The sequence below is a fragment of the Bison bison genome, unplaced genomic scaffold, assembly GCF_000754665.1.
Source record: "Bison bison bison isolate TAMUID 2011002044 unplaced genomic scaffold, Bison_UMD1.0 scf7180017864213, whole genome shotgun sequence".
Taxonomy (NCBI): Eukaryota; Metazoa; Chordata; class Mammalia; order Artiodactyla; family Bovidae; genus Bison; species Bison bison.
The window spans coordinates 5582567-5597109 of record NW_011494785.1 but is presented as its reverse complement, the minus strand read 5'-3'; the positions used below and the strand labels follow the sequence as shown (position 1 = coordinate 5597109).

General features: G+C 50.9%; 1 protein-coding gene across 4 annotated transcripts in view; it reads left to right on the top strand.

Moving 5' to 3' along the window:
- Positions 1 to 1972: 1972 nt before the first annotated feature.
- Positions 1973 to 14543, top strand: part of CECR1 (cat eye syndrome chromosome region, candidate 1) — a 23864-nt gene continuing 11293 nt past the window's right edge. Inside the window, exons 1-5 of one of the 4 annotated variants that reach the window (XM_010845053.1) lie at positions 1973 to 2218; positions 2820 to 2933; positions 5473 to 5799; positions 7337 to 7562; positions 8883 to 9093. In XM_010845053.1, the coding sequence (XP_010843355.1) occupies positions 2879 to 2933; positions 5473 to 5799; positions 7337 to 7562; positions 8883 to 9093 (819 nt within the window). In that variant the 5' untranslated portion in view covers positions 1973 to 2218; positions 2820 to 2878. Of the gene's footprint in view, positions 2219 to 2819; positions 2934 to 3015; positions 3205 to 5472; positions 5800 to 7336; positions 7563 to 8882; positions 9094 to 14543 lie in introns of those variants that run through there. The other 3 variants (XM_010845056.1, XM_010845054.1, XM_010845055.1) reach the window with 3 other exon arrangements.

Below are 14543 nucleotides of genomic sequence, written 5' to 3'. Positions count from 1 at the left end.
CCCCCCCCCCCCCAGTTTTCTGGTGAAATAAGTCCTCCGTGTCACCTTGAGTTACTGACCCCGGGATCCTGTCCTCGGTCAAAGCCCTGGCTTGTCCCGGGAACTTTCCATCTCCTCTCCTGGGATCTTGCGTCCCCTTTCGGTCTCTTTCTTCTCAGCCCTGATGGATTTTTTTTTGTTGTTTTTTTAATAAAGTGCTAGCCCACCCAGTCGGTCCCTTCCCTCCAGCCTGCGTCAGCTCTTCACCCTGACAATAACTGCACTTAAAGATTCATTATTGTCGTTTGCATTTAAAAGGTAATCCTGGTAGCCCCGGGGCAGACTGTTTCTGGTGTTGCAACTTTAAAATATTTAAGACACCTGCATTTGCATTTTAATACATGCCTCGCCAGGTTCCGTGTTTGTGGTGGAGTCACCCCAAATCTTTCTATTTGCGTTGAGGGAGAGGAAGCCTGGCGGGGCGCTGGCGTGGGCACACCTAGGAGCAACTCCAGATGCTAATGCAGGTGCTCAGCAGGTTGGGGGTGGCCAGGGTGGCGCACTGGATTTAGAAAAGGCAGAGGAACCAGAGATCAAATTGCCAGCATCCTCTGGATCATCGAAAAAACAAGAGAGTTCCAGAAAAACATCTACTTTTGCTTTGTTGACTATGCCAGAGCCTTTGACTGCGTGGATCACAACAAACTGTGGGAAATTCTTAAATAGATGGGAATACCAGACCACCTGACCTGTGTCCTGAGAAATTTGTATACAGGTCAAGAAGCAACAGTTAGAACTGGACATGGAACAACAGACTGGTTCCAAATAGGAAAAGGGAGTACGTCAAGGTTGTATATCGTCACCCTGCCTATTTAACTTATATGCAGAGCACATCATGCTAAATGCCGGGCTGGATGAAGCACAAGCTGGAATCAAGATTGCTGGGACAAATATCAATAACCTCAGATGTGCAGATGACACCACTCTTATGGCAGAAAGTGAAGAACTAAAGAGCCTCTTGACGAAAGTGAAAGAGAAGAGTGAAAAAGTTAGGCTAAAGCTCAACATTCAGAAAATGAAGATCATTGCATCTGGTCTCATTACTTCATGGCAAATAGATGGGAAAACAGTGGAAACAGCGGCAGACTTTATTTTTTGGAGCTCGGAAATCACTGCAGATGGTGACTGGAGCCATGAAATTAAAAGATGCTCACTCCTTGGAAGAAAAGCTATGACCAACCTAGACAGCATATTAAAAAGCAGAGACATTACTTAACCAACAAAGGTCCGTCTAGTCAAAGCTATGATTTTTCCAGTAATCATGTATGGATGTGAGTTGGACTATAAAGAAAGCTGAACACCGAAGAATGGATGCTTTTGAACTGCGGTGTTGGAGAAGACGCTTGAGAGTCCTTTGGACAGCAAGGAGATCCAACCAGTCAATCCTAAAGAAAATCAATCCTGAATATTCATTGGAAGGACTGATGCTGAAGCTGAAACTCCAATACTTTGGCCACCTGCAACAAAGAACTGACTCAATGGAAAAGACCCTGATGCTGGGAAAGATTGAAAGTGGGAGAAGAAGGGGACGACAGAGGATGAGATGGTTGGATGGCATCACCGACTCAATGGACATGAGTTTGAGTAGGCTCCGGGAGTTGGTGATGGACAGGGAGGCCTGGTGTGCTGCGGTTCATGGAGTCACAAAAAGTTGGACGTGACTGAGTGACTGAACTGAACTGAGGGTGCTGCACGGGTGCTGCACATTGGGCACACCACCCCATGCCCCAGTTGGGAGCCCACCTAGGCCCCCTGCTGACTGAGAGGCTGAGCAGACACACTAGGGGCTCTTTGGCGGGTCTTGGGAAGTAATCATCATTGTGGATTTGTTCTCAGCGTTTTCTGGGTTTTGTTTTGAGTCAGAGACAGCCCTGTTCCCCATCTCTGCCCACCTGCTTGAACCAGCCCTGGGCGGTCTAGTCTGAGCTGAGAACTTCCCCTGGGCACTGTCCACAGAGGCTTCTCCTGCTGCAGACCCTGGGAACCGCAGCACTCCAAGCAGCCCTGCCTCTGGCGACAGTGACGCTGACAGTGTCGGGAGCACACGGCACTCCCGGCCCGTCACAGGCCTCCCCTCTGACCCCACGGCACCCTGCGCAGCGCTGTTTCTACGACCTCCAGTCTCAGGCCAGGAAACCGATTTCAGAGCGTTGAAATGACCCGCCGAGGCCACAAGGCTGTGAGTGTTCGGGCTGGTGAGGATCTAGGCTTGGCTGCAGCCATGGGGCGTCGGTGCTGTGTCCACTCTGCCTTCCTCCCTGAAAGGGTGCCCCTTCCCACCTCCCTTCCTCACAGCCCCTCCACCTCCCACCCCCATCCTCCACTGTCCTGCCCCCACACCCGTGATTCCTCTGAAAGCATTTACTTTTTATTTATTTTTTTGGCTGCACTGGAGATCTGTGGGGTCCTAGTTCCCCATCCAGGGGCTGACCCCAGGCCCTTGGCAGTAAAAGCGCCGAGTCCCAACCTTTGGGCCACAGGGGAATTCCACACTCTACCTTTTGTCACTTCTACTTTTTCACCCACTGTCCAGTGGGTTGGCCCATGCTTCACCCCATATTTCTGAGGAGGAACGCTTCCCAGCGTTCGTGAGCCAGTTCGAGTGCCTCCAGCCTGGGGGCACAGCCACTTATACCCCACCCACAAATGAGCATGACCCCCCTGCACACTGACACACATACATAGCACATACCTGTGTGGCTCTCACATGGATGCTCACACACACACAGAAACACACATGTGTGCACACACAGACTCAGCAGGCCGCACCCCACCCCCAGGCTGCAGGGAAGTGAAACCCTGCCCCAGGGAAGTGAAAGACTGTGAGCCCCAGCTTCCGATGGGCCTTTGTGGGATCGGAACCCGCAGTCACTTGTCTCTGGAGCTGTCCCGAGGTAACTGGGGTCCCTTGGGTGGAGCCTGGGGCCGAGGCGTGTAGGTGGTTGGAGGCACTAGGGACTCATCTGGGTGGGGGTCTGCCCTTGGGGTGATACTGGGGGTGGGAGGGGCAGGGCAGCTGGGGTTGCGCCACTTGCCAAGGCCCCAGTTCGTGACTCAGGCTCACAGATGCACAAGTTCCTTTCTTAGTCTGTGAACAAGCTGTTTTTGTAGCATTTTTCTGCGACTTCTTCTAAAAGTGTAAGTGCCAGGCCCCAGAGGGAGGAGGTGAGTGAGCACCTGGACGGGATGACTTCTCGTCCTGCTCCGTTGGGCTGCTCCTGACCAGCGCTGGACACACTTCCGCCTGGCCGGCTGGGAGGAGCCCTGGGTGCCGGCCACATGGATGCTGTGGGGTCCGTGGGGAGGATGGAGTGGGAGGTTTGGGGGTGGTGGCTCCTGTTTAATGTCACTGGGGGAGAGGAGATGAGGGGTGGGGTCCTGGGTGGAGGACGTGGGTGGAATAAGACGGCTCTGTGATGGGGAGGGGTGTGTGAGGGGCAGCGTCACTGTCCCCTGCCTGGAGACTTCAGGTTCGGCAAACACTGTTATCTGGGGAGAGATCTGAGGACCTAGTGAAGAAGCAGGGATTTTCCCAAAGCTCTGCTCTCAGACTTGAGGTCCAGCCCTGCCGCGCTGGAGTCTGATTAACCACTGAATAAACACCTACAATAATTGAAAGCCGGCCCCGGAAAGGATCTTGGACAAGGCGTCCTGATGATGACCAAACTTTTAATTAAAAAAAAAATTTATTTAATTAATTTATTTGTCTGGCTACATCTGGTCACAGTTGCAGCACCCGGGATCTTTATTGCTGCATTTAACTCTCAGTTCTTTAGTTGCAGCATGCAAACTCTCACTTGCAGCCTGTGGTATCTAGTTCCCTGACCAGGGATTGAACCCAGGCCCCCTGCATGGGGAGCATGGCTTCTTATAAGTGTTTTATTCCACCTGAACAAGGTTGACACACGATTCCCACTTTGAGAAGCACTGGTTTCACCAAGTTCACCCTTGCTGCAAGTGAGGAGACAGGCCTGCAGACATGAAGCGATGAGCCCAACGTCTCACCAGGATGTGCTCATTTGGGGCTGGGCCTGGGGTCTCCTCATTTACAGCCTTGATACTTCCTGGGAGAAAGGAGCATACCCTCAAGTGTGCATTAGGAATTTCACATTTATGTGGTTCCAGGAGTCAGCCCAGCTCAGGGGCTGCAGGCAGACCCGACCGGGGAGCTCCCTGATTCTGCCCACAAGCCCCAGCTCACTGGCCACCCTGGCCAGCTGCTCTTTGGGAGCTGCCGGAAGCTTCAGCGCTCAGTTTCTGAGATATTGCTGTTGAGTGACTGTGCTGCGTGCTCAGCAAGTCTAGCGCTCCCAGCGGGGCAGATCTTCACTTCTGGAATGATTTCTTTTTTTAAAAATATTTTTTCAAGGTCTTTATTGAATTTGTTACAATACTCTTTCTGTTGTATGTTTTGGGTTTTTGGCCGTGTGGTGGCATGTGGGATCTGAGCTCCCCGACCAGAGACTGAACCTGCAACCCCTGCATTGGGAAGCGAAGACTTAACCACTAGGCTGCCAGGCGAGCCCCTGGGACAGTTTCTTATATTATTTATTCCCCTTTCCCTCCCATCTATTCTTTCTTTTTCCTTCTGAAATGTCTGTTTTTTGGGGTGTTGGGTTTCCTGAACCCAATATTCTCCTCCTTTTCTTTGCTCCTGTTTTATCCTGCTTTTTAAAATCTTCTCTTCAGTTTCATCTTTTAATATTGCTGGTAAACGCTTTACATTTCAGCACTCACGCTTTTAACTTCTGAAAGCTCTTTCCTGTTTTGTGTATTTTTCACATTGTGCTTTGCCTGTTTCATAGACGCATGCTTCCTCGTTCTTGTAAGGAGGTTAATTGTGGTTCTTCTGGACTTCCTTTCATTTTTCTGTGCTAGTTCCTTCTCCGTGCTATTTTTTGAGTTCCTTTCTCATGTTGTGGGCTTTATTCATAAGCCTCGCGACCTTCTGCTCTCTGGTTATTAAGTGAAAGTCACTCAGTCGTGTCCGACTCTTTGCGACCCCATGGACTGTACATTCCATGGAATTCTCCAGGCCAGAATACTGGAGTGGGCTACTCTTCCCTTCTCCAGGGGATCTTCCTGACCCAGGGATCGAACCAGGGTCTCCTGCATTGCAGGCAGACTCTTTACCAGCTGAGCCACCAGGGTTTTATTTGAAAGTAAAACCCAAACAGTCTATGGTGTCTTCCTCTGAATGTGAGCAGGGCTCGTTAAGGATAAGCTCCCATCTGGGAGCGTCATGACAAGCGTTTGTGTGGGGATACTGTCCTTGTCTGTCTTCAAGGGTCTCTTCTCTGGGGTCTCGGAGAAGAGTTTTTTGTAAGCTGCCTCCTGGTAATCTACTGAACCTCCTCTGGCTTAAACACTTAGATCTGTAGTTTCCTGCTCCCTCCCCACTCAAGTCTACAGCTGAGTGATCTCCTCTTCCAGGCATCCTAGCATCAATGTCGGGGCGGCTGGCCCCGCCCTCCCTGCTGCTGGCCCTGGTCGTGTCTTCTTTCTGCCCGGCCACGTCCAGGTCTGGAGATGAAACACGAAACCAGCTGTTGACGAGAGAGAAGATGATGCGGGTTGGGGGGCAGTTGGTGCTCACATGGGAGGAGGAGCTGGCCAACCAGAGGCTCAGGGCTCTCAAGGAGGCTGAGATGCATGAGGCCCTGAGTACGGGGAACATCCTGCCCAGCATGCACTTCTTCCAGGCCAAGAGCCTCATTGAGAAAAGCGAGGTGTTTAACATCCTGAAGAAGATGCCTAAAGGTAAGGGCCTGGAAGGGAGGGTTCTGGGGCCCTGGGGTCTTGGAGGAACTAAATTGCAGCTGGCGGTTTCTCTTCTAGTGGAGCGCAAACTCCATGGGGGCCCTGTGTGCTCCTTCTCGCTGGTGGACAGTGGCCGGGGGTCCACATGGCTTCTGTCCACCCTGGAAACCAAAATCCCGGCTCTGAGGGGACTCAATGTCAGACAGGGAGGGGGTCTGGGTGTCACCGGGCATCCCTGGTAGGCCTGCAAGTTGTCCCCCACAAGAACCTCATCCTTCCTTTCATATGCTCTTCTAGCCTTTCCAGGGGCCAAGTTACCGAACAGGATACATCCTAGACAAACATCTTTCTCGTAGTTCATTGCAACCACCCACTGGGAAAAAATGCACAACCTGAGAGTTGTAGTTAAGTTTTATTTGGGGCAAAACGAAGACTATAGCATCTCAGATAATTCTGAGAAACTGCTCCAAAGAGGTGGTGGTGGGGGAGGGGGGAGGTTAGTCCATATGCGATTTTGGTGAAGGGGAGTTCCTGCAATCAAGCACACATTTTTTACAGGTTTCTGCTAGTCGTGTGTAGATCACTGCTAGTCACGAGGAGCGGATGTCACCATGAAGGATTTCAGTGCTTTTCTAGATATGAGAAGATGCAAGAAGTGGGTTCATAAGCTCATCTCCTGAAAATATCCAACTATCAGAAAACTGTCCAGCCAGTTTTTCCTAGAGCACAGAGGGCCTCTTTTCTGCTCCTCACCCTGAACTCCTTTCAGGGGTGTTGAAGGCCAACAGCTGCAGCAGCGTATAATTTAATCCTTGTAGCGGACACGACTGAAATGACTTAGCAGCAGCAGCAGAGGTAGATGGCAAGTGCCAATTTGCAGCTGAGACTACTACAGAAATGTGTCGTCACTATGAACAGTAAAACGCACGCATAAATGGCAGTTTGCAGCTTGTAAGGACTTCTCTGTACTTTTTTTTTTTTTTTTGTATTGTAGAGATTAAAAAATGTAGAAACTGTGAGGTCGGTAAGGTCGCCTCACTGTTTAGGGAGGGAACACGGCAGAGCTCATACAGTGTGACGCCTGTCATGGGGTTAGCGTCAAGACCAGAGAGCAGAGGAGGTAGACACTGAGCCTCGAGTTGGGGTGAGGTCTGAAAGAAGCTGCTCGATGCTGGCAGGAAGCAGGGAGCCGGCAGGCAGCGGATGGGGTGATGGGGAATCGGATGGGGGACTTGAGGGTCCTGGGCAGACAGGCCAGGGGGCAGGTGGGGCTCCTCTTCTTAAACCCCCTCACATAGCGCTGGGCCACTTGAGGACTTGTTTGGAGGTCAGGCTCCTGACAGGAGCTGGAAGCCAGTCTTCTAACTCCGAGCCTGCCTGCTGCCTCCTGAATGAGACCACCCAGGGCCCCTCCTGGTGAGGGAGGGAATCAGGGAACCAGGAGGCTGTGGCCAGCTCTGAGCTGCAGAGGGAAAGGGCCCTGGGTTCCCAGGAACTTCACCCCGTAGAAACCCAGCCCACCCACTCTCTCCCTCAGGGGCCGCCCTTCACGTCCATGACTTCAGCATCACCAGCCCGGACTGGCTGGTGAAAAATGCCACGTACAGGCCCCACTGCTATTTTTGCTTCACCCGGAGGGGGACCCCGCAGTTCAGATTTGCTCATCCGACTACCCCCACCCCGAAGCCAGCAGAATGTCCCCAGTGGGTTTTGCTGGAGAAGTTTCGGAAGGGGCTGCGCAACGTCTCGGAGTTTGACAACAGGTGGGTGTTCTTTTGCGAAGAGCTTGTCTAGCACCTGCACAGGTGGGGGTGGCGTGCAGTGTCCCTGTGCTATGGACCTTTCTAGAAACACCTGACCTTAAAAAAATCAGGAGTCTTTTTCTCTTAACTGTATGGGATACTTTGCTTCACTACAGCGTTCCATGCCTTTCCCATCCAAGGCAAGCTCCTGGTACGTGTAGACCTGATTTGATCAGCAACACTGCTGCTGTGTCTGGACTCTCAGCAAGGGTAGAGACAAGTAAATTCCCCATTCCCAGAGCCGAGAGGGTCCCAGGCGGACGAGATAGCCTGAAAACATAAGGAGCATCTTTCTAACAGACCTATAAAGAATTACTATAATAACTGTTCTAATCAGAGAACCATCTACAGAGGGCTTTCTGGAACTGTTTCCTTTATGAGTAAGATAATGCTGCTCAGCCTGGGCAAGGAGGTTGCCCAAGGCCACACAGCCGATGAACAAATGGCTGAACAGGGAAGTAACCCGAGCCATGGGCTGCCAAGTCCACAGTCATTTCCATCAGACCCCGGGGGTGAGCTTACTGGGGCCGCCCCAGTGGGATGCCAGTGACAGTGACTTAAAGGGGAGAAATGTATTTTCTCACAGTTCTTGGAGCTGAAACTCCGAGATCAAGGTGTGGGCAGGTTTCTCTGAGGCCTCTGTCCTGGGCTGGTGGCCAGCCGTCTTCTCACTCTCTCTGCAACCCTAGGGTCTAGGATGCTGGCCCTGTTCATGCAGGTCTCTGCCTTCGGCACTGGTGGTCTAGTCACACAGTCGTGTCCGACTGTGCAACCCCATGGACTCCAGCCCGCCAGGCTCCTCTGTCCATGGGATTCTCTGGGCAAGAATACTGGAGTGGGTTGCCATTTCCTTCTCCAGGGGATCTTCCCGACCCAGCGATCAAACCCTCGACTCCCGTGTCTCCTAGATTGGCAGGCAGATTCTTTACCACTGAGCCGCCTGGGAAGCCACCACCACCACCTCCTGAAAGGCCCCATCTCCAAACACAGTTACACTGGGGATTAGGGTTCAACATACGAATTTGGGGGATGCAATTCAGTGCACAACACCCTCGAAGGAGAGCTTGACCTGGGATGTTCGTTCTGTGGGGTCAGCCTGGCTAAGAGGCGGAAGGCAACAGGTTGGGCCTGGCTGGGGGTGTGTGTCCTGCCTGCTGTCTCCTGGGGAGCAAGTGTAGGTCTTGGGGTGGGGGGCCTCCATTAGGGTGCCGGGGCAAGGGTCTTGCAGGGCCGGGGTGATGGCCTGTGGCACGCCTACACCCACCCTCTGTGTCCTGACAGCCTGCTGAGAAATCTCACTCTGATGACCGAGAACCCCCACGTGACTTACGCAGACCAGGATGCGATCTGGGCCAAGTTCGAGACCATCTTTTTCGTGCTGGGGGGCCTGGTGAGCTACGCACCGGTGTTCCGGGACTACCTGTCCCAGGGCCTGGAGGAGTTCTACCAGGACAACGTGCTCCACCTGGAGATCAGAGCCTCGCTGCACCCGGTGAGCCACCTCTGCTCACCTTTGCTTGGGCCAAGCTCTGCTGTCACCCTGCAGAGTGACAGGGTGACACTGGCTCCCCACCCTGGTGCCCCGCAGCACCAAGCACCGGCTTCACCCCCAGGGGTCTGGTGCCTGACCAGGGGCCGTGTGAGTGTGGAGCCCTGGAACGCGCTGGGCTGGCCCTCACTGCCCGTCACCTCCCTTCCCCCGTGACCCCCACAGACACTCGGGGCCTGGTGCCTGGACACCTACCCCTGGACTCTGGGCAGTGCCTCGAGCCTGGATGTCCTCGACCGTCTGCTTTCTTGTCAAAGCCTGCTGCAGGATGATGACCTCAGTGCAGGGACGCTGAGCCATCTGGTACACGGGTCTGGTTGCGTGTAGAGTGGGGGCTGGGAAGTCCCTGGGGGTTGGTCTCTTCTGTGGGCAATAAAGATGTCTGATTTGACTTTGAGGAAGGAAGGTCAAAGGGAAAGGAACAGAAAAGATTAAGAGAAGCCCCAAAACATCCCAAAGTGTTAAAGTATTAAAAAAAAAATTCGCTGAGTAGGACCTTGCATGTGGGCCAGTGGAAAAGGGTGACAGTCTCAGGTACACGAGCTGGGCCGACCTCAGCTTTGCGAGGGGGGTCTTGGACTCCAGGCTGGGGGCAGGGTGGGCGTCCCATGAGGAGCCCAGGGAAGCCAAGTACAGCCACGAGAATGCTCCTGGTGGGTCTTTGAAGAGGACTTCTGGGGGCAGGCGGGGTTGGGGTGTCCTGGGTTCTGACTGACTCCCTCCGGGGGACTCAGGAGTGTGAACGCTTTATATGCAGGGGAGAGCCGCCCCTCAAGCTGTCCCTCGGCCTGTGGGTTATTTTGAGCAGAAATAGTCAAGGCCCATAGGACTCAGGAAGAGCCTTTCACCTTCCCCCTAAGTAAAAAACAGCACTTTTATTTATTTACCTATTTTTGGCTGTGCTGGGTCTTCACTGCTGGCCGGGTTTTTCTCCCGTTGCGGTGAACAGAAGCCATTTTTCATTGTGGCGTGAGGGCTTCTCACTGCAGCGGCTTCTCTTGTTGCGGACACAGGCTGTAGGTATGCAGGCGTCAGCGGCTGGGGCTCCCGGGCTCTAGAGCAGAGGCTCAGTAGTTGTGATGGATGGACTTGGTTGCTTCACGGCATGTGGAATCTTCCCAGACCAGGGAAGAGAGACCCATGTCTTCTGCGCTGGCAAGAAGAGTCTTATCCACTGCACCACCAGGGGGGTCCTCCTCTAAGTTCTTAAAGAACCTAGGTGAAGGGCCCATGCCCAGAATAGAGCTGTCACCAGTCTCTGCAGAGAATACGGCAGGTGTGGTACAGAGACTTCAGGGCCTGAGACCAGAGTCTTCTCTGTCTCTTGTCCCTGCGGGCCCAGAAAACGTGTGTTCACCAAACACTTGCTGTTTATCACCCCTTCTTCCCCTTTGAAGTCCCAAACCCCCACCCCCAACACCCTCTTTGTCTTGAGCTGAAGACGATATTTAAGGCGAGGGCTTCAGCCATTTGGGTGAGTGGCTCCCTCTTCCTGGGTCTCTCCCACATACTGCTACTGCTAAGTATGCAGTATGAACTGCTACTGCTAAGTCACTTCAGTCGTGTCCGACTCTGTGCGACCCCATAGATGGCAGTCCACCAGGCTCCCCTGTCCCTGGGATTCTCCAGGCAAGAACACTGGAGTGGGTTGCCATTTCCTTCTCCAATGCGTGAAAGTGAAAAGTGAAAGTGAAGTCGCTCAGTCGTGTCCGACTCTTAGCGACCTCATGGACTGCAGCCTACCAGGCTCCTCTGTCTATGGGATTTTCCAGGCAAGAGTACTGGAGTGGGGTGCCATTGCCTTCTCCGGGTGTTATGAAGCTTGTGCTTAATTTTCTCCTGTTAATCTGTCTTATTTCAGCTTAATTCTTAGACCAGCCAGAAGAACCTAGAGGGGTAGAGGGAAATGCCACCCCCGCTCCCCATCTACCCCACCCCCTGCCAGTCCCCACCCCCATGTGCCCTCCACCCTCCACCCTCCTTGACAGCTGGCCAGTTGCCTAGGTGGCCCCAGGCTGCCAGTTCAGAAACCTTGGCAGAAGGTGAGAACCCTTATCCATTAGTCAGCCCCCGGATCTCTGTCTGCAGGGCTTTTGGAAGCAGGAGTGCTAAGAGTCTTTTTTCTTGTTTCTAAAATTAGGTCAGCAGGAGAAAATATTTGTGGAGCTGGTTCCTGGGGCTCAGAGCCTCTGGGCCCGTGAAGTTGGTAGAGGTTTGGGCTTGTCAATCCTTTTCCTCCCAGAGATGGTGTCTGTTTTCCTGTGTCTCTGTCTGTTGTGTCATAAGGAGGAAAACCTTTGTCAGGATGCCTTTTCCTTTTTTCTCATTCTGTTTTGAGAGTTTAGCCTCAGGACCAGTGAGAAAATTCGCCCTGGTCCTGCCATCCAGAAGGTGCAGGCACCAGGGCATTTGGTGGCCAGTCGGATCCAGTGGGATTCTGGGCTGTCACTGCTGGTGGGAAGCACATAATCGTGCCGGCTCCCAGGAGGGTTTATCACAAGGGGTCTCCATCCACGTGGGACTCTGTCATCTCAGCCTTCACTACAGCCTTTGCTTTCTCAGACCATCTTCGGGGAGTGAACTCTCTGGATCTGGTGCAGCCGTGTTCTTTGCCCTCTCCTGTGACAGCTCTTGGTCACGGCTAAGCCACAGAAAGCCTGATTGGCCTGTGTTGGTGTTAAGATCCTACTGTCCATGGTGGACACTTTGAACTGGAAAAACTTCTAAATTGGTAGATTTTTTAGCAACCTCTCTTTGTAAACACCTGTCTTATTGGTACCAATGTTAAGACCAAAATGTGGATACAAAGAAATGTAACCTTAACTCAAACAGAATGGTTTGAGAAGCAGAATGGAATGGGTCTTTCAGATGCTGATAAAGACGTTCTGTTAATTAGCAAGCCAGTGGGAAGAAGGGCCCTGGAGAAAGCAAAGGGGAAGAGGGGAGCTGTTATGAATTCTTCCCAACAAGGTGGAGAATTGTAAAGGGTCACGGGGGTAGGGGACCACAGGACTGGTCACAGCAGCTTGGGAAACTTCAGATGGTTGTTAAGAAATGGGATGAGAACAGTGGACATTGATGGGATTAAAACAGGTTTTGATACAGCATTCCCTAAGGTTGGGTAGGCTAAAGGGACCTCCTACCAGTTTCCCCAACATGAAAGGGCCCCAAACAAGTCCTCCCCACTCTTTACCCCAGTTTGGAGAAGTTTAAAAGCCAGAATGCAGAGATGATAGCCAGTAAGCTGACCCGTGATCACCAGGGGCAACAGAGGCTGTTTAACCAAGTTAAAGATTGACAGGAAGGCTTGGATCTCTGGGCTGGATCCCTGGCTAGGGACCTAAAGCCTTTTGCAAAGACTAGTGGAAGGAAGTTCCCCCAGCTCCTCAAAGCTGGGGCCCCATGAGTTGTGGCACCAAAGCCACTAGTGGAGCTGACTAGGGGTGTGAGGGTAGACAAGGTTATAAAGGTCAGAATGTTGGAGCGAGTGTTTGATGGGAACGGCTGTGATGTCCAGCTGACAGTTTCCAGACTGTCTGCCCGTTCCCCCAAATTACTGAGTAAACCAAGGGCTTGGGGACTGACTCCAAGGGCAGTATTTCGGTTTTGTTACCAAATGAGTCTTTGTAGGCTCAGAAATTCTACTGTTTGTACACCCAGAAGTAAAAGGGCTGCAGAGACTGACACACATTGACCAAAGTCACAAGTGACAGATGTATACACAAGAAAGTCAGAATACAGTTTTCGGAGAAAATTGTCAATTAGACCAGACACGTAGGCTTCCTGATCAGTAAATTCTCTCTTTTTTTTTTTTTGGTAAATTCTCTCTTGAAGGCAAATCTGTTTCTTTTAAATTGAAATATAGTTGATTTACAGTGTTGTTCTGGTCTCTGTTGTACAGTGAAGTGACAGTATTTTACACACATACAATCTTTTTAAAATACTCATTTCCACCATAGTTTATCCTAGGAGATTGAATATAGTTTCCCGTGCTATACAGTAGGATCTTGTTTATGCATCCTATATATAATAGTTTACATCTGCTAATCCCAAAGTCCCAGCCCTTTGTTCTTCTTCCCAACCCTCCTTAGCAACCACAAGTCTGATCTCTACGTCTGTGAGTCTGGTTTAGCTTTGTAGATAGTTCATTTGCGTCATATTTTAGATTCTACATCTAAGTGGTATCATCTGATATGTCTCTTTCTGACTCACTTCACTTAGTATGATAATCTCTAGTTATATCCATGTGCTGCAAATGGCATTATTTCATTCTTTTTAACAGCTGAGCAATATTCCATTGTATGTATACACCACATCTTTATCCATTCATCTGTCTATGGGCATTTAGGTTTCTTTCAATCTGGGCGATTGTAAATAATGCTGCTATGAACATAAGGGTGTATGTATGTTTCCGAATTCATTTTGTCTGGATATATGCCCAGGAGTGGGATTGCAGGATCATATGGTAGCTCTATGTTCAGTGTTTTGAGGAACCTCCATGCTGTTCTCCATAGTGGCTGTACCAACTTACATTCCCACCAATAGTGTAGGAATATTCCCTTTTCTCCATGTCCTCTCCAGCGTTTATTATTTGTAGACTTTTTAATGACAGCCTTTCTGACTGGTGTGAGGTGATACCTCACTGTGGTTTTCATTTGCATTTCTCTGATAACGAGTGATGTTGAGCATCTTTTCATGTACCTACTGACCATCTGTATGTCTTCTTTGGGGAAATGTCTATTAAGGTCATCTGCTTATTTTTCTATAGTTTTTTTCTTGCTGGATTGTATGAGCCGTTTGCATATTTTGGAAATTAAACCCTTGTCTATTGCATCGTTTGCAAATATTTTCTCCCATTCCATAGGTTGTTTTTTCATTTTTTTTAATGGTTTCCTTTGCTGTGAAAACCTTGTAAGTTTGATTAGGTACTATTTGTTTATTTTTATTTCTATTGCCTTGGGTTGAAGGCAAATCTTTTTAAACTTTTTAAATTTATTTTTGGTTGTGCTAAGTCTTTGTTGCCACAAGTGGGCTTTCTCTAGGTGTGGTGAGCAGTTGCTACCTTCTAATTTGCAACGCAAGCGCCTCTCATCATGGTGGGTTCTCTTATTGCAGAGCACGACCTCTAGAGTTTGGGCCCAGTAGCTGTGGCATAGGGCTTAGTTGCCCCATGGAGCATGAAATCTTCCCAGACCAGGGATCGAACCCGTGTCCCCTGCATTGACAGGCGGATTCTCAACTACTAGACCACCAGGGAAATCTGAAGGCAAATCTTAATTTCTACTGAAGCCAAACTGTCTGATATTTTTCTCCTTCAGAATGTGATACATTTTTAAATCCTGGGTGGAATCCCTAAAGGGACTCTATTGCCCTAGTGTGACTGGCTGAGTTGG